Here is a 26,180-nt window from a genome sequence, read left to right as displayed (position 1 = left end):
AAGTTGCTCATTGTTCTTCATGATCTCTTTGTCTCACCTGAAACAAAGAGTTTCCCTGTAGTCTTAAAGATTGGCTATATATATATATATATATTTTTCCTTTTTAAGCAGCTAGTACGACTCACCATGAATGCAATCGACTGACCAACTGTACCAGATAACCATGCAACATACACCTCTGTCTTCATTATGATAACATGGGAGCAATGCACTCTTGATAGAAGAAGAGGTTCTTGAACCCACTGTATTGGAAAGAACATGTTTAGTATAGCAGTACAAGCAAAAAAGAGATAAATAGGGACTTCCCTTGTGTTGGATGGCTTGATGTACATTGTTGGATCGATATCTGAACAGCTTAGTCTTTTGGAACAATTGTTAATCTAAAATGGTATCCGAGCTTTGGGTTTTCGAAGGTACTGGGTTCTACCTCCCAACGACTTTCCCTCGAAGAGAAAACTCTCTCCAACTATCTTGATTCTAACCTATTGATTTCCTCCTGCATGTTTAATATAAATCAGCAGACAAGGATAACCCAGTATTTGATGAAGTCCTGTCAGATGGACTGCTGACTATTGAGTATTGAATGACCATATTGCATTGGATTGCAATTGCATTGATTTGTAATACACATGTCAACATGACACTGGAAAGGATTTTTTCTGGCGAAGCTTTGCACCTTTAATAAGCTAGTAAATCAATTTTGTGTTATGTTTCTCTGTTTTCCTGCTCTGCTTCCTTTCCCAGTACTAATGATTTCTGATGCCTGCAATAACTTTGTGAATAGAAAATGAAGAGGATGAGAATAGCTATCAGGTCCTACGCAAAGCTGTTAAGGAATATTGGACAACAATGAAAGAATACTATAAAGCAGTAAGCCCTTATTCAGCATTCTCTTACCAAGGACTTGTATGGAATATTTTTTATATATATATATATATATATATATATATATATATATATATATATATATATAAATAGTACTTCAGTGTAATCATCGACTTCAATTGGACTAGTATTTGTACAAAAATTCATCCTGGGGCATTACGTAATTATTTGATAGTTTTATGTTGCTTGACAGGCTGTTGATGCTTTTGCAAAGGGGGATCCTGAACGTGCAAACAAACTTCTAGAAGAGGTAGGTAGGTTAAATGTTAATTTGCCTCATGGCAAAAGTATTAAATAGAGCGTGTATTAAAGCGGTGAGGTCTTTCCGTCTTGTAACAACCCACCCAATCTATTTTTATATTTTCTATACCGGGGTGTGCCATAGCGTGTGGGACATCTTTTTTGAACATGCACAATTTGTGGCTAAATTCTTCTCGTACAGAGTGAGGGAAGTTGGATAGTGCCTGCTTTCTGTTGGATTTTCTTGCATAATGAAACTGTGGAAGTGTTACTAGTTACAACTAAGATACCTAGACGAGGCCCTGGTGTTGTCAATGGAGAATTCTATGTTGTCCCTTCTTTCATATGTATGACGCTTTTGGTCATACATTTGCATTTACTTAAAAGCTGGTTAATAATAGGAGGCATAATGCATATAGCTACTAAGGGAGAGCCAGCCAGCCAGGTGATGGCATGTGAGTAATGCACGAGAGAAATTATATAATATAGTGGCAGTTTAAAGTGACTGACTCAAGGAATGTTGAACATGATTAATTTGGTAACACATTGACATGCCCTTGTTAGTTCGGATTGTTAGTCACAATTTGTTTGTCTTCTTTCTCTCTTTCCCTGTGTGTGTGCTCACTGGGTGGTTGGTATCCAGGGACATTTTTTCAAAGAGAAGGCCCGGGACGCAGATGAGAAATCTGCAAAAAAGTTTCTTGAAACCAGGTAAATTTGTAGTTTATTTCGTTCAACTTTGCTCAGTTTCCAAATATTGACCCACATCTTTGACGTCTTGATTCATAAAATGGCTTGACACACTAAGTCTCATGGCAGAGAGGAGGATGTAGTGTCTCTTGATCTGCATGAACAAGACCCTAAAGAAGCCATAAGCCTTTTGAGGATTCATTTATCTACTCTTTCTGGCATCCCATGTAGGTCACTCATCTATTCCCAAGTTTGCATGTTTTCCACAAATGAGAAGTGAAATATGACATGGTTTTACTTGCTTTTTATCAGCTATTGAATATCTTAAGATCATAGTTGGGGCCAATGCTGAGGATAGCAAAGAAGGGGCTCGGAAACGACGGGTATGTTTTGCTATAACTCTGATTCCACTCAGATCCGTATATTCCATTTCCTGCCTCACCGGGATTGTTGTGTTCATTTTCCATTAACTGCAAATCATAAGCAAAATGATTTGCGTGGTTCCAAAAAGTTATGCAGTGTTGGCCTGCAAATGCACTAAAGATAAGAGTATTGGTTTCGCCATCATTTCATAATCATTCGCTTCTCTAATTTGTTTCGAATGCTAGTTTGATCAGCTGATTATATGAATGAAATGGAAATTGAAAAATATGTTCAGGATAGATTAGTAACTGCTAAATAAGCCCAAGGCGTGATAGATTGGATTGTTTTACGCCCTATGCACTTCTTCCCACTTATCTTTCAGAAGAAACAAGCAAACAGGAAAGAGAAAAAGAGAAATTCCAAGGGAGATCGTAAAAAGTGATTGGACCATTGCTTGCTGAGAATAATTTTGTCCACCAATCACAGAGAGGGAAATGTTCACCCTCTTTAAAGGAAGGTGAACAAAATTATTCTCTTGCTCGATCTCTTTTCTAATTTGTCAAATGCGGAAGAAAAGAATTTGAGCATCTTTATTTGTGTATTAGCTTCACTCTTTCTGAGTTCTGTGCAATACAATTTGATGTTATTTTATCTAATATCCAAATGTAATTCAATCCGTATCTTTCCTCATTTTCTCAGCCATGTCCTTGAGACTGTAAAAATTGATCCTGCTCTGAATTTTTGATTGCAGGTTATGAAGCTTCTGGAGAAAGAATCCATTAAATGGAGCGAGGAAAGGAACGGTCGGACAATTGTGGTCCGACTGGATGAGATTGACCCGAAGGGTTTGAGTTTTGCCAAGAAAAGCAGCAAGAAGCTGTTAGACGATTAAATCCTTAAAGGTAAATCTGTTTTGGAACTTTTGGTGTTCGTCATCTACTTGGATATACGTTTCTCAACTCAAAGAGGAGCTATTGTAGCTCGGGTCTGCTGTTTTGGAGGAAGTAGACCCCTTCAGTTTTTGAAACTTTTATCATTACGAATTTTGTTTACAAACACAAAGAGGATGAAGACCTGCCAGAAAGTGGGCATTTCTGCGAGCGAGGCTAGATGGTTCATAGTGACATTTTCTTGATGTTTCATTTTGTTTTTTTGATCATCATGTTTCGTTTTGTTTACGTTTAAGAAAAAAGAAGTTGGAATGGGTATTGTAAGTACAAGACGCTTTTGTTCATCCTTTTTCCAAGTTCAATGGCACACAAATATCTGGATTGAGTTTCTTCCCAACAGCAAGTGCTTCAAGACTTGATTAGATCCTTCACGAGGGAAATATACCCAAGAGAAAGAGAGGTATATATCTTTGTTGTCTGGAGCAAACTGCTGCAGATAAATGAGTGATGGTTTGAGCCCCAATTTGTGGTTGATTCACCATCACTCAAACTCCTTAGGTTCGATTTCATTAATGAACCTTTCCTGATATCATACAACTGCATAATGTACAGTTTCTTCCAACACCCCCTCCCCCCCATTTTTTTCGACGGGTGGGGGAGTGTTTACTAAACCAGCTACAAAGTGAAGTAGAGGATGGTACGGAGGGGCACAACCGCAATACAATCAGATAGAGGGTATGTTTTCACAATTTATTTGGAGAGCGTTGCAAATAACCGTTGCATTGAAATTTTTCGCATGTTTCCATCCTTTTTTGGATTAGATGAAACTTAAAGCTACTGATATAGGAAACTTCAGCATCTCAATGTTTCTCACCTAAAATATATACAATAGGGCAATTGAACAATTCAAAAAGTCACGAGCAAGAAACTGCAGATGAGCATAGGCAAAACAACATCATCAACAACAACAAAATGTAAAAGACTATTCTGTTAAAACGACTATAAGCACAGGGCAAATGAGCATCGGCAGGTTTCACGCGTTATTGAGTAAGTCGTTGCATCTCGTTTTGGTCATTGAGAGTCTCGATGAGAAGTGGAGGGGCATATTGAGCTGTGCCGTGGTGCTCATCAGAATCTTGACAGAATGAGAGGATGATTGTATCGATAGACATCTCCACAACTGCAAAGAAAAGAGCTGCAACGACGTATCCCAAAGCCCAACACACCTGCATCATTCAAAACCAACGCGATAATGTCACGTCTTAATCCCCATCACATCTTAAGTCCCATTGAATAAAAAGGGGAAGGATTCCCCTAACATATGAAGTGATATTATGACTGTTCGAGTTGTTCAAGTGTGATCTCAACTAAAAAAAAGTTCAAAACAAATGGCCAACAGATTAGCACGAGGAAAAAGGTTCTATACAATGTCTAGACTATGCATGAATTGTTACCGAATGCAACAAGAAGGTATGGTTAGTTTTTTATAGAATGAATCACCCAAAATTTACACAAGTAAATAGAGTATACAGTCTATAGTGAAGACTAAGAAACAAAAATACATTTCACAGAAACATGTTACCCAATCTAAGCATCACATCAAGAGGCTCATGCTTGCTTTCCATACATATCAAAAAGCTTATTTCCTTCTAACTCTGCCAACATCTCCTTTCACAACCGTATAGGTACTCTTTCGAACACGGAATAACATGATTTAACTGTATTCCTCGAGTAATTGTGTATAGAAGCATACCAGCACGGGAAATATGGGAGAGGAGATCTTGTTGTGGGCAGAGTTGTATTTGTGAGTGTTCAACAGGAGGAAAGCAAAAACTGCACTAGCAAGGCTCACACACAACTTCCCAAGAAAGAGAATAACGTCACCAATCACATTCACTTTCCCTATCCGAAGGATGTTACTGATGATTAGTTCTGTTGCGATCTCGGACGCCTTAAAGAAGCCTTTGCCCGTTATAGCAATCTGCAAGAGTCAGAAGCATGCATTTCAATGAAGAAGAGATACACAGCAACCGCGAAGCACAGGCTAGAAAGTATCCATACTTTTTTCATGTGCATATCTTTTGCATTTGGTTTCAAATGATTCCACCATATGAACCCAAAGCAAACTAAAGGAAAAGGAAAAAAGAAAAGACACATGCTTTTCCAGGGAAAAAGTTCCACTAAATTACCATAATGTAGGCATTTCGGTTAACGGATTTGAGGGTCCAATCAATACACCGTCGGCAGAACTGAGAAGAATGACATGCCACCATTCCTATTCGGCTTTCAGGGACTGTATTAGCGACTTTCAATTTGCGACGAATTCCCTCAAGTATAAATCGTGAGGACCCAACAAATGATACAATTAAAGAGCCAAGAGCTACAGACCCAAGGCTGTAACGCATAAGCCGCTTCATTGAGGAGAAAACTGGAAGAAATGGAATTTGTGGCTGCATTCATAGAAAAGAATACCAATCAGAGGAAAGGGTTGGACAAGAAATTAGACGTTTACATCTAAGCGAACCAATAAAATTTGTCCTCAAGTACCTAACTTTGGAGAAGAGAAAAGTTGGCTCACAACTTTTCTTCTTTTGTATAACTCCCACAATAGATTGAAATTCAATAGCTTCTATGTAAGCTGATGTCTTTGGACCAAACAATATTAATAATACAAAGTTACTTAATGCACAATGGACCCATACCAGCTCATTCTTTTTATGTTATCCATTTTTTCTAAACGAATTTCAGTGCCTATATGCTATTCCAGGTCAAGAAGCAGAGAGTCCATCACATTAATTTGTTGACTCGTCAAAGACTTTTTCAATTGCGCAGAGGGAGCAATCATATAGGGTAATATCTCCCGTTGATTACTTTATACTTGAAGCAGAAGCTCACCGATGTTTCACCACGAGCCCAATAATAGGAAGCAACAGAACCTGCTATCACCGTTGACAAGCATGCTCTAAAAAACTGTGTAGCCCAATAGCAACCAAACAGATGGAAAAGGATTGCAGCACCGATATGAGGAGTATGATGGATACTATAACCACAGCAACGATCGCAGACCACTCTTTTCAACCCAAGCTCATGGACACAGCAGTCGGAGTCACAGTCATTCTCCAGGACTTGACCAGAACTGAAAAGATGGAGAGCAGCCGAAAACCAGAACATGTAAAATATTGCAAGGATGGTGTAAGGTATGACTGGAAAGATTATAAGCGCCTTAACTTCTCCAATGGCTTTGGCGGCAACCTGCAAAAGAAATGGTAACAATTGCATGATGATAAGGTACAAAATCATCTATAGACCATGTCTCACAAACTCAATGCAAATAATACAAACAAAAATATTGACAAGCTAAAAGGGGTTGTTGATGTTGCCTAAGAGAAGAAAATGCCACAACATGGAATTTTACCTGGATGCTTGAAGAAGAATGGTATGTCCAACTGTACCTCAGTTCTCAACAAATCAACTAACGTAAAGAGTATTGAGTAGATGTACGAAACGTGTTACTATGATATGCCGATCAAAAAAAAAAAACGTGTTACTATGATAGCGACTGCAAATTTCCAGAAATTTAACACAACACCATTGAAGCCCTTGATCAAAAGGAAACTTGCAGAAATTCTATATAATTCCACATAAGTGCATTACCGGTATCCTCTCGATATAGTTTCATCTACAGAAAATTCATATTAACTTTCCCAAATTAACAGATTCCCATGGCGGAAGATTTCAATCGAAAATTAGAAGCTAAGGTCTGCTATAGGTTAAACAAATATTGCAGTCTTAAATGCCCCAATATAATGCATCCTTAAACTAGCTCATAACTTCCAGAATTTACAGTGTTTACCTTGAAGCTAAAGGTTACTACATCCTACTTTGTCATACTGTACTTGTTGCGTCACCAAAAAAAAATTCCTACGGAGATTTTCCTCCCAGACGTTGGTAGAAAAAAAGTTATTTTCCCTAAACTTTCAATTTTTTGGTCAATATAAGAATTTGCGGAAAATAAAACTACATGTTAAAGGTAAATTACATGCACATTTGATAGACAGATTAAAATCCCTGGACATGGTTTTTGAGATGTTCTGCTCTTACCTAAATGGAATTCAAACGAAAACAAACTAAAAGTTTTAGCCATCTTTTGCAATAAAACAATCACTAGGATCAAAAGACTTGTTATTCAGTCACCTTGGAAAAGTAAAAGAACCGTTCAATCATTATCCTACTGCTTACACTAGACTAGACACCATGCTACCTTGAGAACAGACGTTGCCATAAGGATGCGGCGGACAATGGCAATAGATGAAAGAAGGGAGACAATCATCAAAACGGTCATGAGAACAGCAACAGCACGAAGATGACTAAGCTCCTGAGAAAAGTAAATATTTGAGTAAATAACAGAATTTTCAAAACAGCTTTCAGTTACAAAGGATCAGGTCATTGTTAAGAACCCACCCTCGTAGATGTGTGGTAATATGGGTCATGCTCTCCAATTATGGGCGAGAGTGCACTGTTTCCAATCCATCCAGCTAATGCAAAGAAAAAATGAAAAAAAGAGAAGGTAATCATTACATACCATCAACAAAATAGGTGTCCAAAGAATCAAACAGTAAACAAATGTACAAGGACACAACTTCTTTTAATCCTAAAATGTATTGGATACCTAATCAAGTAAAGAAATTTCAAGCAACATCAGCAATCATATTGAGGACTCATAAGCATAAGAATTTTGAACACTATACCCCAAATGTTAACTGTGAGATTTAGCCCAGGACACTCAGCGAGTCACCGTCAATATCCATAAAAATGCATTGTAACCACCATTTTTTGCTTTCATAAACAGCCTCTTACGCAAAACAAAACTGGGAAATGTTCTAACCTTTTAGATAGTATAACATAGTAAGTGATATTATGAGGACATTAAAGAGGATGACGGTTATCCATGGCATCCCAGCAACAAAATGTCTGATCATCAAAAGCCATATCAACGATAGAAAGAGTGGCAAGATTCCTCCACAAAAGATCAATACGGGCCAAGACTTTCCAACATCAGCAACATATCTCTGCAAAGAAAATAGAAAACGGAGACATAAATGGAGAAATTCACTCTAAACACAACTTGCGATGATCATATCAAACGCAAAGTTAACCAAGCTACTTCCACAAAGTCTAATTCATATAAACCTTTAAGGTATAATGCACAACAAATTCTGATACATTACAAGGCTGCAAGCTACACAAGCTAGTGGTGGAGAATTCTCTTCAAGCTTCCTACCATACATTCCTGAGGAGGTAATACTTATACGCCGATGAACCAGTCACTCTTAAAGTAAATAAGGAAGAAAACTAGTGAATCGTGGATCTCTACGGAGGAAGATCGTCAGCTGGAGAGAAAAATGGGTCCACAGGTTTGAGACAAGAAAGAATGACACAAGCATAAGTTTCGGGTTTAACTAATTATATATTGGACTTAGTTTAATGAAGACAAGACCTGAAGACCTTCTAAAAATATAACATCCAATCGGGAGAAACAAGCTAGTGCAGAATCTTTTACAGCAAATCCGTAATTTTTTTTTTCTGGTGTAAGGTAGTGCAGAATACTGGCCAAGACAAAGATCAATCTCTATTATAAAACACAAGGGTGTGGGGACAAGTTGTTGGAACCGTTTAGATTCATTTGATCTAAAGGCCGTAGTGCATCCTCCCACTTCCCGGTTAAGTGCCCATGGTTTTCATCTAAATCTCACAACTGTCATCCTCCCTTACAATCGAGATGCGTAGTGCTGTAGGCACGGGCTAGCACTAGTATATTCCTATAGCACTACATGTTGTTATAAGCACAAATCCAACTAGCTAGGATTAAGGTTAAATTCTACGTATTTACAGCAAGACCGGCCCAAAGGAAGATCATAGACAGGACAAGGCGACTCTACCTTTAAAACAGATGAACGTGAATTGATGGAATTGTGAATGGATTCATCTATGAGCATGTTCTCAGCAATGCTTACTCCACCCATCTGCTGCCAATGCTGCAAAGACGCATTTGATGCACGAGCAATAAACTGGCAGCTCCAGTAAACTGAAGAATGACAAATGGACAAGCAACAAATTCATTGACTAAATTCATGGAAGCAACATAAAGTTAATCCACATCTAAAACAAAGAGACGGAAGTGCAAAACTTTTACTCCAAACGACTTACCATTCACGCTCGGAAATATAACTGGGTAACAGGGGCCTTGAAGTTGAAGTGATGTGTTCCTTAGCTCAGGAGTAAGGTCAGCGTAAAAATTATAATTCCTATCAATCCAGTCATCAACTGAGAGATGAATATCTCCCTCTGGATAATCACACACCCAAGTGAGTGAATCTTCTGACGGGGTTGGGCAATCCATTAAACAGATACTCCGAGCATTATCAAGCTCGAATTGGCTGTCTTTCAAACCACTCTGGTAAACCTGGTTGGGGTTCAACCAATATCTGAGTTCTAATTCACGAAGGCCAGGATTTGCATGCCTATCGCCGCACACATTTCCTTTGTAGTCCAGTCCATAGGTAAGCCTAATGATTCACGTGACAAGTTATCATCACAAACACAAAGAAATTAAACAAGAAAATGAAGTCATGATGCAAGCACCAAAATGGGAACAAATAGAATGAATCAACATGCACTAAACAAAAACAAGCCTGTTGCATAGATTCGTTCAAGTTACACTTCTTTATGCCAATGTTGACAATTGACTATTGAGGAAGAACAGGTGAGTAAGAAGAGGAGGTGTTATCAAGGACGCACCATAAGTTACAAGTCTATTGACAGTTTAAGGCCATACAAGATGCATTTTTGGAATGGACCTAAGATTAAAGTAACAGGTAACTATTACCCCAAATAATCCTTGGAAGAGCACAACACTACATTTCAATACCATTAACTTATGATAACTCGTTCGATCTTAGATAGTAGAAAACTCCAGCAATCTAACTAAACTTGATTACGCATCTCCAGAAACCGAGAAATAGGAAATATAAAGCTCAGAATAAGGAACTACTAGTCTACTACTCAACAAAACATCAGTATCAACAGAAGAGAAAAGAGCAGATAGGAGAAAAATGAAACACACGTTTTGGAAGTACTCTATCACCCGGAAGCGGACAATTTGGAGGATACCCAATAAACAGCTCACCCACAAACTCCATAAGAAGAACAAGAGAGAATCTAAATTTCGGAAGCTTAGTATACGCCATAACCAGAAGGTCTAACAATGCTAAATTCTGCATCTTTATAACTAACAGCCTTAAACAGGAGTCTATAACAGTGCTTAACACGGTCATATCACCAAAACATCAACCAAAATACATTCAGGCACAGAAACACATGGGGGATATAGGACAAAATTCTTCACTCATAAATTTGTTCTTACGAAAGCAAAAAAGAACAGGTTCAAAAACTTACAGGCTAAACATCAAAAAGAAAAAAACATAAAAAGAGAAAGATCCAATTGAGTTATGAGAAAGGCAGGTGATGTGGGTTTTTCTATGTGGGGTGTGTACCTCAAAGGGTTCCCTTGGTTGAATCCAAAGCTGGAGTTAACAATCATTGCGACCCAGAAGGCAATGAAGATGACAAGGAACACCAAATCTCTGCATTTCCTGTTATGCTTTATGATTCCATCACCACCCATTTGGGCATTCCCGTCGCTTGAAGGGTGCATCACTGCCCCAAAAGAACCCTTCATAGCTCTCCAGTTGGTCTCTATCTTTCCCAAGCTCTGCTAGTCTAGAGAGAGAAAGAGAGGAATTTGGAGTGAGTGAGGAGGAAGAAAGCTGTGACTGACTGAGGGAGTAGAAGCATGAGGAGGGGTTTGTAATGTGAAGTGGACAAAAGGGTTTTAGGAATTATTTTGGCTTCATTCTTTCTAAATTTTTTTCTTCTCTAAAAAAAATTTCCGCTAATTTTTTCAATTTGTAACTTTTGATTTAGTTTTTTCTCGTAATTTTTGGAGTTAATCAGTTGTTTCGATGAGAGAAATAAAAAAAGTGTAAAAATATGGACCGATATTAAAAAGAATTAACGACACTTTAAACCAAAAAACAGCTGTTTCGTATTTTTACCTTATTTAGTATTTTTTTTCTTATGGTCATTTTTATTAGTACTATTTAGACTCTTCCAATTGAGATGAGCGACTAATGATTAATTTAAAAAATATAAAAAATAAACAAAATATACAAAACGAAGAAAATAAAAAAGTTAAAAGGAGAATGAAACTTTTGTCAAAGACATGGTTTTTTTTTTATAAGATAGAGTATACTACTAATAAATCAATTGATGTCCTTTTCGGGAAGTAAAGTGAAGTTTGATTCTACGACAAAAGATTATAGGAAAGGCCGAAAGGGATATGGAAGTGGTTTTCAGAATCCAGTAGCAAGACAAGGTGGCTTTAGCCCCAGTTCTGAGTTGGCTCGGCTTACCCTCCCCCACTTGTTACTTGAAGTAGCAAATCGGTTCCTCCCCCGTGCTTTTTTGCTTTTTATAAACGTATGTCTGGCCTGCTTACGCATATTTTGGCTAATTTTGAAATTTTAAAGTTATCGATCGGGCAGACCTCTGGCTTCAAGATTTGAAATGTTTAGCCTTTGTAAAATTCGAACTTGTTACCTCTTTAAGAACAAGCCCTTTAATTACTTTCTCATGTCCACTTGTTGAAATCCGAGTTTGACTCACGTGGGTTCGTATACTTTGATTTAGAATCGTTATCATCTTTAAGGACTACAGAAAATCATTTACTTTACGCTAATGTCAGTTTTATTTCCTTTAATCAGACTTTTAATTTGATCTTCATAAAAATTCTCATAATATGGAAATGAGTTTTCACGGTAGCAGGGTGATAAACGAGTTGAACTAGCCAAACAAGTAATTGATCAAGTTTGATATAAAAACTTAACAAATTTTGGGTGCCGGGCGGGTATTACACACGTGGTCCCCGTGGGTGATCCTAGCCTGTCAAACCTGTTTTGGACAGTTTGGATTTTATTATATATAGAGAAAAAAAGAAAGAGAGTGGTGGGGTGGAAGAAGAGAGAGGAAATAAATCCGAGCCGTTCAAAACACGTTTCAACAATTGGGATGGGCAGTCCGTTCAAGAGTAGTCCTTTTGTCTTTAAGTCCAACAGCCCATGTGCCTAAGGTATAATTCTTTGAGAATTGAGATCTAAAGTTGGACCTTTATGTTTGACCCCGTCGAACCCCAAATATTGGTTCTAGTATTCAAAAAGGTATTATATGACTAGGAAGAGCCCGACATTTGTCTCTTGTTTCGCGAGTAATTAATCGATGGTTTTGAGCACCGCTACATGATAATATATTTCTTTATCATATTTCCGTAAAATCCATATACTTAGTATTGGACTCCACAAAAATGTTTGATAAAGAAATGTGTTATGTCACCATGTGATAGTGTCTTGAGACCATTGAATAAATTTTCCTATTTCGCGGGACAGATCACACGGGTAAATGAGAAGACAGGCCAGCGGGCCAGTAGTTGAAGCCACCACGTCCAAGCCCAGATCAATACTGTTTGGGTTGGGCTAGGCCGCCCAATATACCGGGTCAGATCAGGTTAAAACCCAATGAACTGAGCAAGGCAGGCAGGCTTTAGGCCCATGGATAAAATGATGGTCATGGCCTCGCACAATGCCAAAATGTAGAGAGAGAGAGAGAGAGAGAGAGAGAGAAGAATCAACTGATCAGCACAACTCTTCAACTGCATAGATTCGCATGGATGTTTATAATTTAGTTGGCACTTGGCACAGAACGCATACAAAACTTATAAAGAGTAGAGATGCCCAAAATACTAATCAAACGCAGACAGAGGGTGAATCTGTCTGATTGTTCTCCGAGCAAACAAGTTTAAGCAAACTACATATCTTTTCGATCAGATTACATATATGGAAGTTCAGTATGAACAGAGAAACCCATGAGTGCAATCACTCGCAATTACCAAAACTATAGCCAGTTGCAATTCTCAAATTTGGTAAACCGCCCTCGTTACATTGGAACATCTGGATCCAACCGTCTTTGAATTGCAGCTGCAGCCTTTAGAAGATAAATTGCAATAATGTGTTAGCGACTAGGCTTTCTTGAATCAAATTCACTGCTGAGACAGAAACACAAAATAATTCTCACCTCAAAATGGCCAAGCTTGAAATGGTAAGCCATTTCTTCTCTGAGCTGGGCCTGCTCTTTCATTGCTTGTGCCTGCAAATTCAAAATGAAACAAAGCTTATCATAAGGCATTGTTCTGGTTTCATCGGTCTCAGAAAGTTAGTTTGAACATTTTTCGGCTGGTGGTTCAAAGAACGGACCATTCCACTCTGCATCTCGCGCTTTAATGCTTCCACTTGTTCTTCCTTCTGTCTTTCACGCACTTGCTGCATTTCTTGCCTGATAGTGGAATAGAACTACTCATTAGCAATTCATTTGTCCGATAGCAGGATTGTTATCCACTTGAAAAAAATTTAATCCCAAAATCAATACGCTTGTACACTTCAGGATCATAGTTGAAGTGATACCGACTCATAAACTGGGCCTTGAAACTATCAAATCTTAAAAAAGCTGCTAGTAAAAAATCTCATAATTTTGGCAGAATTCAGAAATCTCTCAAAAAATGTACTAGTTGGATATAGGAATTATAGCTGTTGCATCGTCACCTTAAATCAATGTCACCTAGTCCTATTGGAGCAAGACAAAAAATGAAACAGATATGATGTGTCGTACAAAAGAAACTTTTCGAATCCGGATGATATGTTGGATAATTCTAAAGAATTGTAAGCCCAATGATTAACACCACTAGTGCTTTCTCTTCCTTTCCTTTCTTCTTTCGGGAACAATGCCACTTTAATAGTTGAAGGAAGATATTGAAACACAAAGTTTGCTTGTCTAATGATAGAAGGAAGATTCTCTGCAGCTAGTAGATACAGGAAAATAAAAAGCAACGTGCAGAGAAGAGAGAGATGGGGGAGGGGGTCAACTTCATAATCGTGGAGTAAATCATTAGAGCATAAACATACCGGCGAATTTCTTCATCATTAAATACCGTCCGCTCTGTCTGACGGATGTTTTTGACACCTTTTTTCATTTCTTTTTCCATCTGACGTTTGTAATAAGCATCAAGATTATAATATCTGCAACCCCAAACATGGAAGTCAATTTATTGCTGGAATATTACATTAATGAAAACATGAGAACGGAGGAAGATATATTCCCCAACAGAAATTTACATCTCAAGGACTGCTAAAAGATAAATGACTACCGTGTCTTAACTTGATTCTTGCAAAACACTCATGCCAAAGGGGCAACAAATTCCTTATAAATAGTTCCTATCTCATCCCCATCATTCTCCAAGGTCCTTGGTTACGTACCCAAACAGATATCAACTGATTCCCACCAAGGAAACATAGTTGCAAATGATACGACTGACTATATATACTTATGCCACATAACACAATGTCTGCAGTAGAAATATCTAATGTTCTTGTACGAACGACTGAGCCGTAATAGCCAATAGGTAAATATCCATTAAAAGCTGAATGAATGAACATGCTCAGCAGTGAGGAGCCTTACTTTTTAGAAGGAAAGGTAGCTGTATTATGGTCCTCCATGAATCTGCATTAAGGGACAACCATTAAAACCATATTGTATTTACCACCAATATCACAACTAACAGAAGGAAAGTTGTATTATGTGGTAACATGAGCAAATGATGCATCTGTTCAGGTGCTTACTGTTTGAACATCTGCTTTTCTTCCCAGTTGGGCAAACTTTCCAGGTTCACCTGTAAAAAATGTACTCAGTGACCAAAGTTGTACCAACTTAAAGACTGATAATGGATGCATTGCTAAGTTCAAACAATTTCAGGTGCAACGGGACAGCCACAATTAGTGAGATGGTATACCTGTTTTACTTCTGCCAACCATGCAGTGAACTCAGGCCGTTTATTCCTACAGTACACAAAATGTTCATAAGGAAAAGGTAGCGCAAAGACTGAAATACATGGTACATTCACAGCTAATATTTTCCATTGACAACAGAGCCAAGTCAATTCAAAATAAAGAGGTCAAAAAAAAGCTTTGAACTAGCATACGATTTTCTGACTAACTTGCAATGACAAACGTAACCGGATCATGGCTATTGATGTCTGATCAACGTGATTTTTCTTCATGCCTCAATGAACCCACCCAAATGATCGGATCAAATTATGGGACCCAGGTGGATGCATTAAAACTCACAGGGGCACAAACCTGACCCTAAAAACTCAATCTATACATCTGCCTCTTTTGTTGCACACCCATCATGTTATACTAGAGGGAGGCAAAGAGGGAGAATAATCTGCGCCAGAGTAAACTTGTTCAGTGCATTAAACTATTGGTAGCTGATTTTTCAAACTTTTTTATAGTAGCTATTTGGTTTATGGCAACCAATGCGTTCTTCGTGGTTCCTGAAAGACAGTCCAGGTATACACTTCATCCTCAACAGATAAAACATTTCAACTAATTGAAGATACTCTACTACCTACCATTGTCTACCACATCAAGACTATAAACCTCTCTTCGTTACGGGTGCATCTCCAATCGCACTTCGTTACAGGCGCATCTCCAATAGCATACTTCCAATTCCAATGACCATGACCATGACGCTATCAGTTCGCAACAGCTAGATTTTTGACCGAGCTAATGACATTGAAGTTCGTGTTTTGAATCCATGATAGTCATGTGACTCATGCCGCAAAGGGCAACTTATCATTGCACCAAGGCCCACCCTTAGTCACCATTATTTTGAACAGCCACCCTCAGTCACCATGGTCCATATTCGCCATAGTTCGATCAAACCTTGGCACTTGAGAACTATCTACCAATTCATTCTCAACTGCTATGCAGTATTAAAGTCTACCTATTTACCATGGGTTATCCCGTTGGGGTGTTTTGGATGCAGCACATACTTTGCAAACACAACGTAATGTAATTCAACAAGGAACTCAAAATGCAATTTTCTGGCGGAAGCAAGTAAAATAGAGCAATCATATTTTCCACGACAAAGAGACAGATCAACCAATAAGGAATATCACCTCCTTTCACACAATTAAACTCCAGCTTTGTGAATTCCTATATAACACAACGCATTCTTTGGGTACCAATCAAATTCAATCTTAACTGACCCTAATGGATAAAGGTGATTTCAATTTTCATCATCGTTTAGCATCTAGAAGATGAAGAAAGAACCCACCCAGTTGTTTCCCTCACGATGCCAAATCCCAAAATAAACTTTAAATTGCCACATTTCAAAAAAAATTGGAACTTACAGATTCAGCTGGTAGATCGCAAATTTCAAAAAAAAAATTAATGAATACTAAGGCTGCAAACAAACCAAGATGTTTACAAGCAGCTTGAGACGCGACTCGTTAGCAAACGAGCTGAGCTCAAGCTCGATTTTTAAGCTCATTTAGTAAACGAGCCGAACTTGAGTTACTCGTAAGACAAACTCATTTGTAAAAGCTCGGCTCATACATACTGGCTCAGCTCGTTTTATAGAGGCTTGAATTCTTGATTACTAAACGAGCCGAGCTCGTTTGCAGCCCTCGGATTTGAAAAGCATAAACTTTTACTCCATTGTTGTTGCATTGAAATGATCGAGCTTGAGCTCAAGTTTTGAGCTCATTTAGTAAACTAGCTGAGGTCGAGTTACTTGCAATTCGACTAGTTTGTAAAAGCTCGGCTCGTTTATAGAGGCTGAATTGGTTGTTAAATGAACCGAGTTAGAGCACCTCGTTTGATACCCTAAAATTTGAAAAGCATAAACTTTTACTACTACAACTACATTGTTATTGCATATGTGAGCAACCAAACACAAACCCAAATTCAGAAATGCATCACAGAAACTAGAAATTATTAAACCAAAACGAAATCCTTACCACATATCGGTCTCTCTAATAACCCCATACTTCCCCCAAGAATCCGTCACAGCTCCCTTTTTCCCCTTCTCACTATTCTTCTTTTTCTTCTTCTTCTTATCTCCTTCGTCCCTATCCTTCCTGCTCCTCTTCTTCTCTTTCTCCCTCCTCCTCCTCCGCCTCCTCTCCTTCTCCTCTCGCTCCTCTCTCTTCCTCCTCTCCCTCCTCTTCCTCCGCCGCCTCTCCTCCTCCGAAGACGAATACTCCGAACTCTCGGACTCCGAGTCCGAATACTCCGACGAAGAAGAGAGCGAATCGTCGTCGTCTCGTGACTTTCGACTCCTCTTCTTGCTGCTCCGGATTCTGTGCTTGCTGCCTCGTTCGGATTCGGAGTCGGGATCGGGTTCGGCTACTTTCCTCTTGGATTTGGCCTTCGAGGGAGCTCCGTTTTCTGCATCTTTCTCCTCCGGAGATTTGGTTCGGTTTCTCCCCATTTTTTGTTCAAGTTTATTTCAGTGGAGGAGAGAAATGAGAGCGAACAGCGCTTTATATACTACTCCAGTGTGTCCAGTCCAATCTCTTTTTGGGCCTTTTTGGGCTCGGTCCGAGCTAAGAGGCCATTTACTGGCCGGTGCAGAAAAGCCATTTTAATTAATTCCTTCAAGCTCCGGCCCAATTCCAAAATTACTTGAATAAGAACAAAACGCTCAAAAAGCTAAGGAGAACAACACCTTATACATGAAAAAAAATAGACGAATTAAGTTTCAAATTATATTTCTCCGTCCAAATTTTCCTTGGAGAAATGTGCGTTATTCATTAAGGCCGCAAACGAACCGTGAGCAGCTCGTGGCTCAGTTCGTTAAGAGCTCAACTCGGCTCGGTAAAGCTCGGCTAGGTTTGTATAGGTTTAGCTTGTTTAGATAGGCTCATTTAGTAAATAAACTGGCCTCGGCTCTTTTACAAATGAACCGGCCTCGGCTTGTTTGCAAAGGAACTGAGATTGAGCTCGAGTTTTAAGCTCGTTATAGTAACAAGCTCTCACACACTACAAAGTTTGACTCGGCTCGGCTCGTTTGCAATCGTATTATTCATTCAGTTGTTAATGCTAGATCAAGATGATTTTCCACGTTAATGATCTTCTCTACGAGATCTATAAAAAAACGATTTTGATTATGATTGTGCGTTCGAAGTCACAGGTTTGTCACAATACTAGCATGTTTGGTAAGAAATGCGAAAATCTTTAAAATGGTGACATAAACTGCAAGTGGAGTGGTGGGCAAGTGATAGGTACTAACCGTACTATGTACTTTATTGCATTTGACTGTGATTCAAACCTTATGGGTAATAACTAACAATATTAACTTTCGCCAGCCAAACAAAAGAAAATGGTGACATAAACTTGATTTAGTTTATCAACATGTCACGGCCCATGAATAGCACTAGTCGTGAATTCTCAATTGAATAACAAACAATCAATGATAATATGATGTGTCACAACTATTTGAAAAAAATTGCTTGTTCTTGGACATGTATGTTACTCATATATACTGCTAATTAGCTAGGTGAATTGATTCTTGGCAGCAAAAGTCTGGCCGAATTTCCACGACGAAGGGACTACATTGAAGAACTCCCAACATTTTCCCATCAACCAACATGAGTTTAAACGACAGCGTTTGGCTTCGAAGATCCACATCGCTCTGCCAATTTGCACCCCAGTTCCTTTGCATGGGTGCCCACGTCGTCGTTCTAGTACTCTTGATTGAGCCCCTGATCCACGCCGCCTTAACATCACCGCTCCCACCCACCTTAGAGATCATCACCATGTTGAAATTGGATTCCCCCTTCAAGGTAAAACGAACTCCCCCTTTCCTTCTGCAGGACACCCTTCAATCCAGAACACATGAAAATGGAATGTTTACAATGAAAAACATACATAATTGCTAGAGTTCAAGGAGTAAAAAGGGGCTTGGAGCCAATTACGTCACTACTCTTGTAAGAGCCCTTAAGAACTAGCTAGGAGCTAAGCCAAGTCAATTTGAAAGACCAGAGCTGAGCCCAATCCATTTGGAAATTGTCCAATTAATGTCTTCAGAATGTTCCAATGACATGTAAGTATGATGCTATGAAAAATGAGGTGGTGCAAAAACAAGCGGATGATTCGAATTTTTGTCCCTCACTATGAAAGAGTGGATAATTAATAATTACCTGGTGTAGAGGACAGGGACAATGCCTTCGTCTCCTTGCCGTGCGATGCGGGAGAATGCAGGCATAGACATGTCAAAGTGGTGGCGGGGAGGATTGCACCACCCTCCATTATTGTTCAGAGGGCACAAGTTGGTGGCGGTTATGGTCACTACACCACGCTGGAGGCACCACTTTGGGTTGAGCTTATGGTCGCATGTGACTCTATAGCATGCGCCGCATGCCTCGCCCCCTCTGAAGAGGGCACCACTTACCGCCGCCGTGGTTGTGCCAAATCCGGCGTGGAATGTATTGTCATAACCACAAGCTCCACCTGATAATAAAGAACAATCGAGTATGAATATTCACCGCCTTGTGATGGTTTGCGGTGCAAATAATTTCCAAAAAGTTAAAAATTCAATTCGCAATTTACATTTTTTATATGCTTTTACTTGTTATCTTTACACCGTGTACATGTTTCCTTCTACTTTTTACTATCATACCAAGACTACTGAAAATTACCATCCGTACGGATGGTCTTGAGCATTTTTCTAAACAATGATGTTATGGCAACCGCGTTTTATATCGTTTAGTGTGTCACATTGCATGCACCAATCTCATGTACTTTGTGATGCTTGCAAACGATGCGGTTGTTGCCAGCTATAGTGCACCACATGAATATGTTTTGTCGAAAAAAAAAATATAGTACTCAAAATCCAACTATACCTCGATCCCAAATTAGCAAACCTGAAATTATAAGCCAATGGCCTCTTAATCCAATTGAGTATGTTAACTTACCAAGGGTGGTGGGATCTTGATTGGCTCCATAGAAAGTTGCATGACCGTTGAGCCAAGTTTGGCCATTGATTCTCTCAAAAACAACCACAGACAACAAGCCACAAAACAAAGATGAAGGATTCAAAACAATCGCCATTTTGATCAGAGAGTGAACTAGTCAAGAGAGGATTCAACTTACTTCTGCATGAAACCTCCAAAGAGAGTGCACTCATTTATACCCATTCTAAATTCTACAAGTCTGAACCCGAATGAGTTAGCCTGGTGGTTAAGGTTCGAGGTTTAGAAATTTATTCCTTCCTAAGGTTTCAGGTTCGAAATCTTCTAGGTGTTACCAATTCCTTTGGGGACAGTTCGTTCGGAGCTTTGTTTTGACGACAATATTGGACTCGTCGCTAGTGGATGGCGGGATCGAGTCCCCAAAATTAGTCAAAATACATGTAAGTTGATCCAAACACTTGAGTTATAAAAAAAATTCTGCAAGCTGTGACACACGCCCTACAGTCGGTGATTATTATACAATAGAAAACACTGCCATAAATTAATTAGACGCGTTTGTTCACGTCCGTTGAGGTACGGAAATGTACCGTACCGTTTGTTTGTGAGCCCGTAGCTGATGTGCTAATGGCCTGCGGGGTGTTTTCAATTTGGAAACTATATGGACAATGGTTCGTGTGATGTGCTAATGGCGTGCGGGGTATAGTATAACCTCAATGAGCTCCGTTGAAATTCCATCATTTTGATTTGACCTATTCAATTTCAAGTTTGCTGGACGCTGCGTATTTTCTGATAAAAGCTAAATCACGTTAATCGAAGATTGTTAGCCACATGACCAAAATGGATTTATCTTAGTAATTTAAGGTTGAAATTATACTGATTCATTTTTTAAGTATATGAAAAATATTGTCCGACCGGAGAGCTAATTGGTTGGCTGAACTAAACACAAATTTTGACCTACTTGCTGTTGAGACATTAATCTCAGTACTTGTCCAAAGAATCAAACAAGATGGTGTATTATAGTTTACAAATCTTAATTAGGCAAACAAACAATTGGCTGGCTTCTCATTTAGTTTACGGACAATCCAAAGGACTTCTAATTCTGGATCGAGTAATACTAAGCTTATGGATCGTTTTCTTTCACTTTTACTTCTGAACATGTTGCCAGAGAAAAGATGTATTATTTGACGAGCGCAATGTAATTTGAAAACTTCCTTTATTGACATGAGGCAAAAGGATTTGATTATCAATTAGCGTCGGGTTTTAGCCCATTAGAGTCGTGACCGATCACTAATTCGGCACAAGAATGAGACTTTAATCTATGATAACTTCAACTGCAAATGCTATTGACCAAAAACAGGAAAAATTAACATGACCCCATAACATCTTAATCACCAGTCATAAAAAAGAAAATGAAAGAAAGAAATATGGTGAAAGATTACAATGTGCCATTAATCGTCAGTTTAAGGGTACTAATTTATGATGTAAATGCAAGAAGTCAAGACCATGTGTTTTAGATCTCTGGGATTTCTTTGGGGGGAAGCAAAGAATGTGGGGACCCTTCTGTTAATTTCTTGGAACATTCAAGCTGAAGCTTCCAATCTTTAGGACAATTAACTTAACGATCCACCAACCACACACTAAGCATATCCGATTAACTTAATTTTTTGGTACATATTCAGCGTACTCTACAAATTGAACGCTTTATATCACAATGAAAAAATTCGATTGAATTGAGACTCCTACAACCCGGGGCACTCTATGGGGTCCCCTTGTCCTAGTATGCAAGAAAAAGTGAGATGTTAATTCTTGTGTTGGACTAATTCATAGTATACAGGACTTGCCTCGGCTTTGATTAGGCCCTGATAGTGGAAAGTGGTATTGTTCTCCACCAGTTGGCCCCTTGGGCCGGAAACCGAGTTACTCTCTTCGTTCTAATTTAATTGTTCTTTTTAGAAGTTTGTGCCACTTTTCAATTGATTATATATTGTAATTTATAATGTTTTATGTGATTTTGAAACATTGTATTATAAAACTAATCGAGATCTATCAAACAATATCCATATTCGATATGAAATTCATTACAGATTTAAAGATATACGGAGTAACTCTTTTTTAGCCGGTTAGAATAAAACGAAGGACAATTAAATCCGGACGTAGGAAGTATTAAAAACAAAGCAGATATTCGAAAGCTATGACAAAAAAAGGTTCTGATCAAAAAACAAAAAAAGGTGGTTCATCAACTTGTTTACAACACAAAGATGGAAGGGGGATTTTGCAATGCCGGAGGCATCATTGGTTTCCTCCTCTTTATTCTTCCCTCAAGCAATCTTCAAAGCAATCCCAATTGCTCACAAAATAAAGTGGAAAGTAAATTTTAGCTTCCTTTTTTGCGCAATGGTGTAAATACCGCGAAAAGGAAAATGTTTACTCGTAATTCAATACAAATATCTGTTTTACAGGAGACGAACATCATCTCATAGAAGATACCTGTCCTCAGAATCACCAAAATAGTAGGTAGTATAAACCTAACCTATTCCTAACCGTTCATGAGTTCAAACCCATAATTTTTACAACCCCATGGTGCCGATGGAAAGAATTTAGAACAAAATAAGGCACAACATAAAGCAACAGAAGAGAAAGATGCAAACCCTGTTCAGAGATTTGTCGAGCTGCATCTCCTGCCTTCTCAACCTAGGGCTTCCGTTTCCCATGAAAGTATAAGCAGTACTGGAGTAAGGATAAGGAAACAAACTCGGGTCTGAGCTCCCAAACATCCTTGCAAATACCATTTCCCCAAACATCCCGACTGTGGGAAAGATGCCAGTCATTGCCATGCCACCAAAGTTGGAAGCTGCCATGGAAGCGTAGTTTCCGTAATTAGGGTGAGGGAAGAACTGTTGGTGTTGCAACGGCTGAGGCAGTGAGTGAAAAGGATGCGCGTGAAGCTGATGGTTTTGATGGGAAGCCACTGTGGTGTCCACAGCAAGAGCAGGTGGCCTCCTAGGTGGGACCACATCACGGTGGGGCCTTTTGGAATTGGATTCTGATGAAGAATTTCCACGCGCGTATAGCGGGACCAACGATGACTCGGAAATCTTAGCCTTGCAGACTGGGCATTTGGGGGGCTCATTTGATTCGAAGGAGGCGGTAGTTTGGACATGGAGCCACTTGTAAATGCAAGGCCAGCAGTAGAGGTGACCACAGAGGGTGACCACAGGATCATGTGCCGAGTCTAAGCATATATTGCAATCAAAGCAGCCATTCCCATTTTCTGCAGCGGTTGCTGGAGCAGAATTTAATTCCCACTTTTGCTTCAGAGAAACATCTCCTTCAGATTCAAACTGTGCCATAGGTTCTTGGAAGTCTTGGAAGTTTTGTTCATAGGCCATCAGCTCTGTTAAGCAAATAACAACTCTTATACTGAACATAAAGTTTAAATATTGACCTCTAGGTTATTCAGGTTAAGAAGCACTTTATATGCAGCGTCATGCAAGAAAAACGTTGAACTATGTGCAGTAAAGATCAAGGTCCAACTATAACCAAGCATCATCCTCAAGTTTTATATTAAATTATAAAGCAGCATAACGCCCGTATTACAGTGAGGACAAATTGTTGTAGACAGCTAATAGAAGTGATCAATAAGACAAAAGAATCAGTGATGGAAAGAAAAAGGATGACCTGCAAAAGCATGCTTGCTGCAGAAACTAGGTCTGTGCCTAGAAAATTTACAAAAAGTTCCTAAATTCACACATCAATCTAAGAGCAAGAAGTACTTCTTTGACATTCTAGGAAAGCAAATTCAGAAATATCCAGCTTCCTTCATCGTAATTAATGATGTAGACTTAGAAAACGCAAGAGCTAGAGACACACAAGCCAATCCGGTATTTTCTGTCTCAAGGTCAAGTGTCAGGAAGGATAATGTACATGGAACACTAGGAGGCAGTGAATAACCCAACGTGCGGTTTTTTTTGGGGGGGTTCAGGTTATGTCATGGTTATGAATATTATCTGCTCCTGGAATCAGCGACCACAGAGTTAACTGGTGCCAGGAACTTTATGCATAAAACCATAATAAGCAACCTGTGAAACAGAAATCTTCCAAATATGTTTGAGACCATCTTAGTTTCCTAGGGTCAGCCAAAACTATTTCAGACTTAGCCAAATTTCAATGAGTAGAGTTAATGGAAGAAGACATGACGATGAATTCATAGCTTAGAAGCTTTGTTGGCAGCTTTCTTTGATCAACACATAAAGATACAGCATATTTAATACTTGGAGTCACAAGTACATTAAAGTAAAAGACAAACATAAGGTGTTCCAAGAACTTAACAAGGCCGTAAATACAACACATTAGAACGAAAACACGGAAAATGTAGACAGTAGCAGGGGGATTAAGACTCCACAATATCACAGGAACGATTCTTAGTAATTCTGAAATCCGAATACATCTGTTTAGCTGTAAATTTCATTCAGAGGCTGAAGCCTGAAACATTAATTCCCAATCTCCTCCGAATTTCATACCACAAGTTTCTTAATTCTGAATTTTCATGGCAACCAAACATATGCATCATCCACCATGGGATATATTGGGAACGAAACAGTCTTTAGCATTTGACATGTATGTGGAGTCCAGGAATCAAGTAGGCATCAAATATGTGAGGGGTTTATGTACTTGTACGGTATATGGGATATATGGTTTAGCCTACAAATGGGGTGCGAGACATGAAGGGTGGAGGAAAAAATACAGATCTGAGGGGGAGAAATATAACGGCGCAACCCTGAGTCAAAGGGGCTCGGGTAATTGTTGAGTATATCCACAACTCACAAAAGTTTTCCACCATGTATGGAATTAAGAATAGTGTACCAATTACATCCGCTGCGTACAGCAAGAATAATAACCGAGGTAGAACTGCGAATGGTAAGCGCAAATTAGACCGCATCAGGCTTACCTAACAGGAATTGTGTTGGGTTCCGAGTAATTTTGTCAATTTACATGCATGTAATATCTAATATCCATAGTAGAGATATCTTTCTCGCCCATGGATGCAAGCAATTTAGGCTTAACTATGTAAACTAAACTTGGTGTTTGTTTCTCTATTTGTGTTTACATTTGTGTTCATCTTGGTGAGCCTTGACATGTGGAAAAGTTTTCCCCAAAATTAAGCCTAGGTTTCCCCCGACCAAATTTGTCAACTAGGAGAAACAGACGAAAAAATACCCCCTCCAAGGAAGCCCATTTTTTTTCTTCTTCTTTTTTAAACAAAAAAGCAGGGTTTCCCTTGGGCGCACCTTGGACTATTCCCTACCGCTCCTCCCTCCCACAGCTATTTCGTAAACTTACGCTTGGGGTGAGGTGCCACCCAGAGTTGCTGACGAGGGGCCATATCTTTCCTTATTCCTCCTTTTTTTTTTCTTTCGAATTCAAAAAAAAAAAAACAATTTCCATTTGGCAACAGAAACACGAGGAATTCCCCTGATCAGTGATCACGATCCCCAACACAAGAAACATACTTGAAAAAAGATCAATTTATAACAAATTGCAGAAAAAAGAGAGAGGCAAACTTGCAGACATATGCATGACACATACAACACCAATTTGACAGAGAGGGGGGAAAAATCGCCGACATACCGATCAATAAGAAGCGAAGCCTGCGACGAATTGTTGAAGGTTCGGGGTTGAGGAATTTTCAATGGGGAGTCCGATCGGGGATTCTGCGACAGAGAACAGGACAATGTTTTTCCGACAGAAAAACGTCTGTAATTCAGAAAGGAATGTAATGCGAATGTTATGGATCGGGGGGCCTGTATTGCGAACTGGATCGCGGCGATTTTTTATATTCAGGGGAAAAAAAGTTTGAGAGAGAGAGAGAGAGAGAGAGGCGTTTCGTGTATGGTCGCGAAGAAATGGAGGAAAATACTTTGAGAGAGAGAGAGAGACTGATGAGAGAGAGGAGAGAGAGAGAGTTTTTCTTTTTTTTATCCGCAGAAGAGAGAGAGAGTCAGAGAGAGTTTATCGAGGGAAGTTTGTTTGTGCGGTACGATATGGTTGGCACGTGAGAAAGAGATGTCTGGGTTAGGGGACGCGTGCAACCACTCATACGTTCTTACAAAATGCATTTTCGGTTCTTGAGTTTAGAGAACAAAATGCATTTTCGGTTCTTGACTTTTTATTTATCACTTTTTTCATTGGTG

The 26,180-nt window shown here is 39.1% G+C and overlaps 5 protein-coding genes across 7 annotated transcripts in view; 1 reads left to right on the top strand and 4 right to left on the bottom strand.

The window, feature by feature from the left end:
• The window catches only part of LOC131329229 (putative nuclear RNA export factor SDE5), a 39,192-nt gene extending 35,727 nt beyond the window's left edge, over positions 1–3,465 (top strand). For all 3 annotated transcript variants that reach the window (XM_058362317.1, XM_058362316.1, XM_058362315.1), the window contains exons 7-12: positions 785–870; positions 1,079–1,135; positions 1,769–1,836; positions 1,945–2,042; positions 2,128–2,198; positions 2,930–3,465. In XM_058362317.1, coding sequence (XP_058218300.1) covers positions 785–870; positions 1,079–1,135; positions 1,769–1,836; positions 1,945–2,042; positions 2,128–2,198; positions 2,930–3,070 — 521 coding nt within the window. In that variant the 3' untranslated portion in view covers positions 3,071–3,465. The remainder of the gene's footprint in view (positions 1–784; positions 871–1,078; positions 1,136–1,768; positions 1,837–1,944; positions 2,043–2,127; positions 2,199–2,929) is intronic.
• A 352-nt stretch (positions 3,466–3,817) lies between these two features.
• LOC131329225 (choline transporter protein 1) lies at positions 3,818–10,946 on the bottom strand. The gene is made up of 10 exons (XM_058362312.1): positions 10,622–10,946; positions 9,276–9,634; positions 9,008–9,153; positions 7,954–8,137; positions 7,530–7,603; positions 7,330–7,443; positions 5,964–6,320; positions 5,258–5,518; positions 4,822–5,049; positions 3,818–4,294 (listed from the first exon to the last, which is right to left on the bottom strand). Exons 1-10 carry the CDS (start codon positions 10,804–10,806, stop codon positions 4,109–4,111), a joined length of 2,094 nt encoding a protein of 697 aa, XP_058218295.1. The 5' UTR covers positions 10,807–10,946; the 3' UTR covers positions 3,818–4,108.
• Positions 10,947–12,811: 1,865 nt separating this feature from the next.
• LOC131329230 (vicilin-like seed storage protein At2g18540) lies at positions 12,812–17,545 on the bottom strand. Its single transcript, XM_058362318.1, has 8 exons — positions 17,035–17,545; positions 15,022–15,067; positions 14,852–14,901; positions 14,691–14,732; positions 14,138–14,251; positions 13,433–13,511; positions 13,254–13,325; positions 12,812–13,163 (listed from the first exon to the last, which is right to left on the bottom strand). Exons 1-8 carry the CDS (start codon positions 17,505–17,507, stop codon positions 13,116–13,118), a joined length of 924 nt encoding a protein of 307 aa, XP_058218301.1. The 5' UTR covers positions 17,508–17,545; the 3' UTR covers positions 12,812–13,115.
• A 753-nt stretch (positions 17,546–18,298) lies between these two features.
• LOC131329224 (expansin-A12) lies at positions 18,299–20,128 on the bottom strand. The gene is given in 4 exon segments (XM_058362311.1): positions 18,299–18,643; positions 18,645–18,897; positions 19,219–19,528; positions 19,993–20,128. Coding segments are annotated over 4 exon segments (771 nt in total). The 3' UTR covers positions 18,299–18,571.
• Positions 20,129–22,389: 2,261 nt separating this feature from the next.
• LOC131329223 (E3 ubiquitin-protein ligase RMA3-like) lies at positions 22,390–25,978 on the bottom strand. The gene is made up of 2 exons (XM_058362309.1): positions 25,618–25,978; positions 22,390–23,383 (listed from the first exon to the last, which is right to left on the bottom strand). Exon 2 carries the CDS (start codon positions 23,376–23,378, stop codon positions 22,587–22,589), a length of 792 nt encoding a protein of 263 aa, XP_058218292.1. The 5' UTR covers positions 23,379–23,383; positions 25,618–25,978; the 3' UTR covers positions 22,390–22,586.
• Between the last annotated feature and the right edge of the window lie 202 nt (positions 25,979–26,180).

Source organism: Rhododendron vialii, chromosome 6a, assembly GCF_030253575.1.
Source record: "Rhododendron vialii isolate Sample 1 chromosome 6a, ASM3025357v1".
Taxonomy (NCBI): Eukaryota; Viridiplantae; Streptophyta; class Magnoliopsida; order Ericales; family Ericaceae; genus Rhododendron; species Rhododendron vialii.
The sequence above is the reverse complement of the archived record's forward strand: the minus strand, read 5'-3'. Positions and strand labels throughout refer to the sequence as shown.

What these genes read in the sequence shown, in the direction of transcription:
- LOC131329225 (XM_058362312.1), bottom strand. Translation starts at nt 10,806, where the DNA reads ATGAAGGGTTCTTTTGGGGCAGTGATGCACCCTTCAAGCGACGGGAAT. An exon ending in TATGTTATACTATCTAAAAG is followed by an intron (nt 7,604 to 7,953) that starts GTTAGAACATTT and finishes TCTTTGCATTAG; the next exon opens with CTGGATGGATTGGAAACAGT. An exon ending in CTCCCATATTTCCCGTGCTG is followed by an intron (nt 4,295 to 4,821) that starts GTATGCTTCTAT and finishes TGAATGATGCAG; the next exon opens with GTGTGTTGGGCTTTGGGATA.
- LOC131329223 (XM_058362309.1), bottom strand. Translation starts at nt 23,378, where the DNA reads ATGGCCTATGAACAAAACTTCCAAGACTTCCAAGAACCTATGGCACAG.
- LOC131329230 (XM_058362318.1), bottom strand. Translation starts at nt 17,507, where the DNA reads ATGGGGAGAAACCGAACCAAATCTCCGGAGGAGAAAGATGCAGAAAAC. An exon ending in ATTAGAGAGACCGATATGTG is followed by an intron (nt 15,068 to 17,034) that starts GTAAGGATTTCG and finishes TGTGTACTGTAG; the next exon opens with GAATAAACGGCCTGAGTTCA. An exon ending in AATGATGAAGAAATTCGCCG is followed by an intron (nt 13,512 to 14,137) that starts GTATGTTTATGC and finishes TTCCACTATCAG; the next exon opens with GCAAGAAATGCAGCAAGTGC.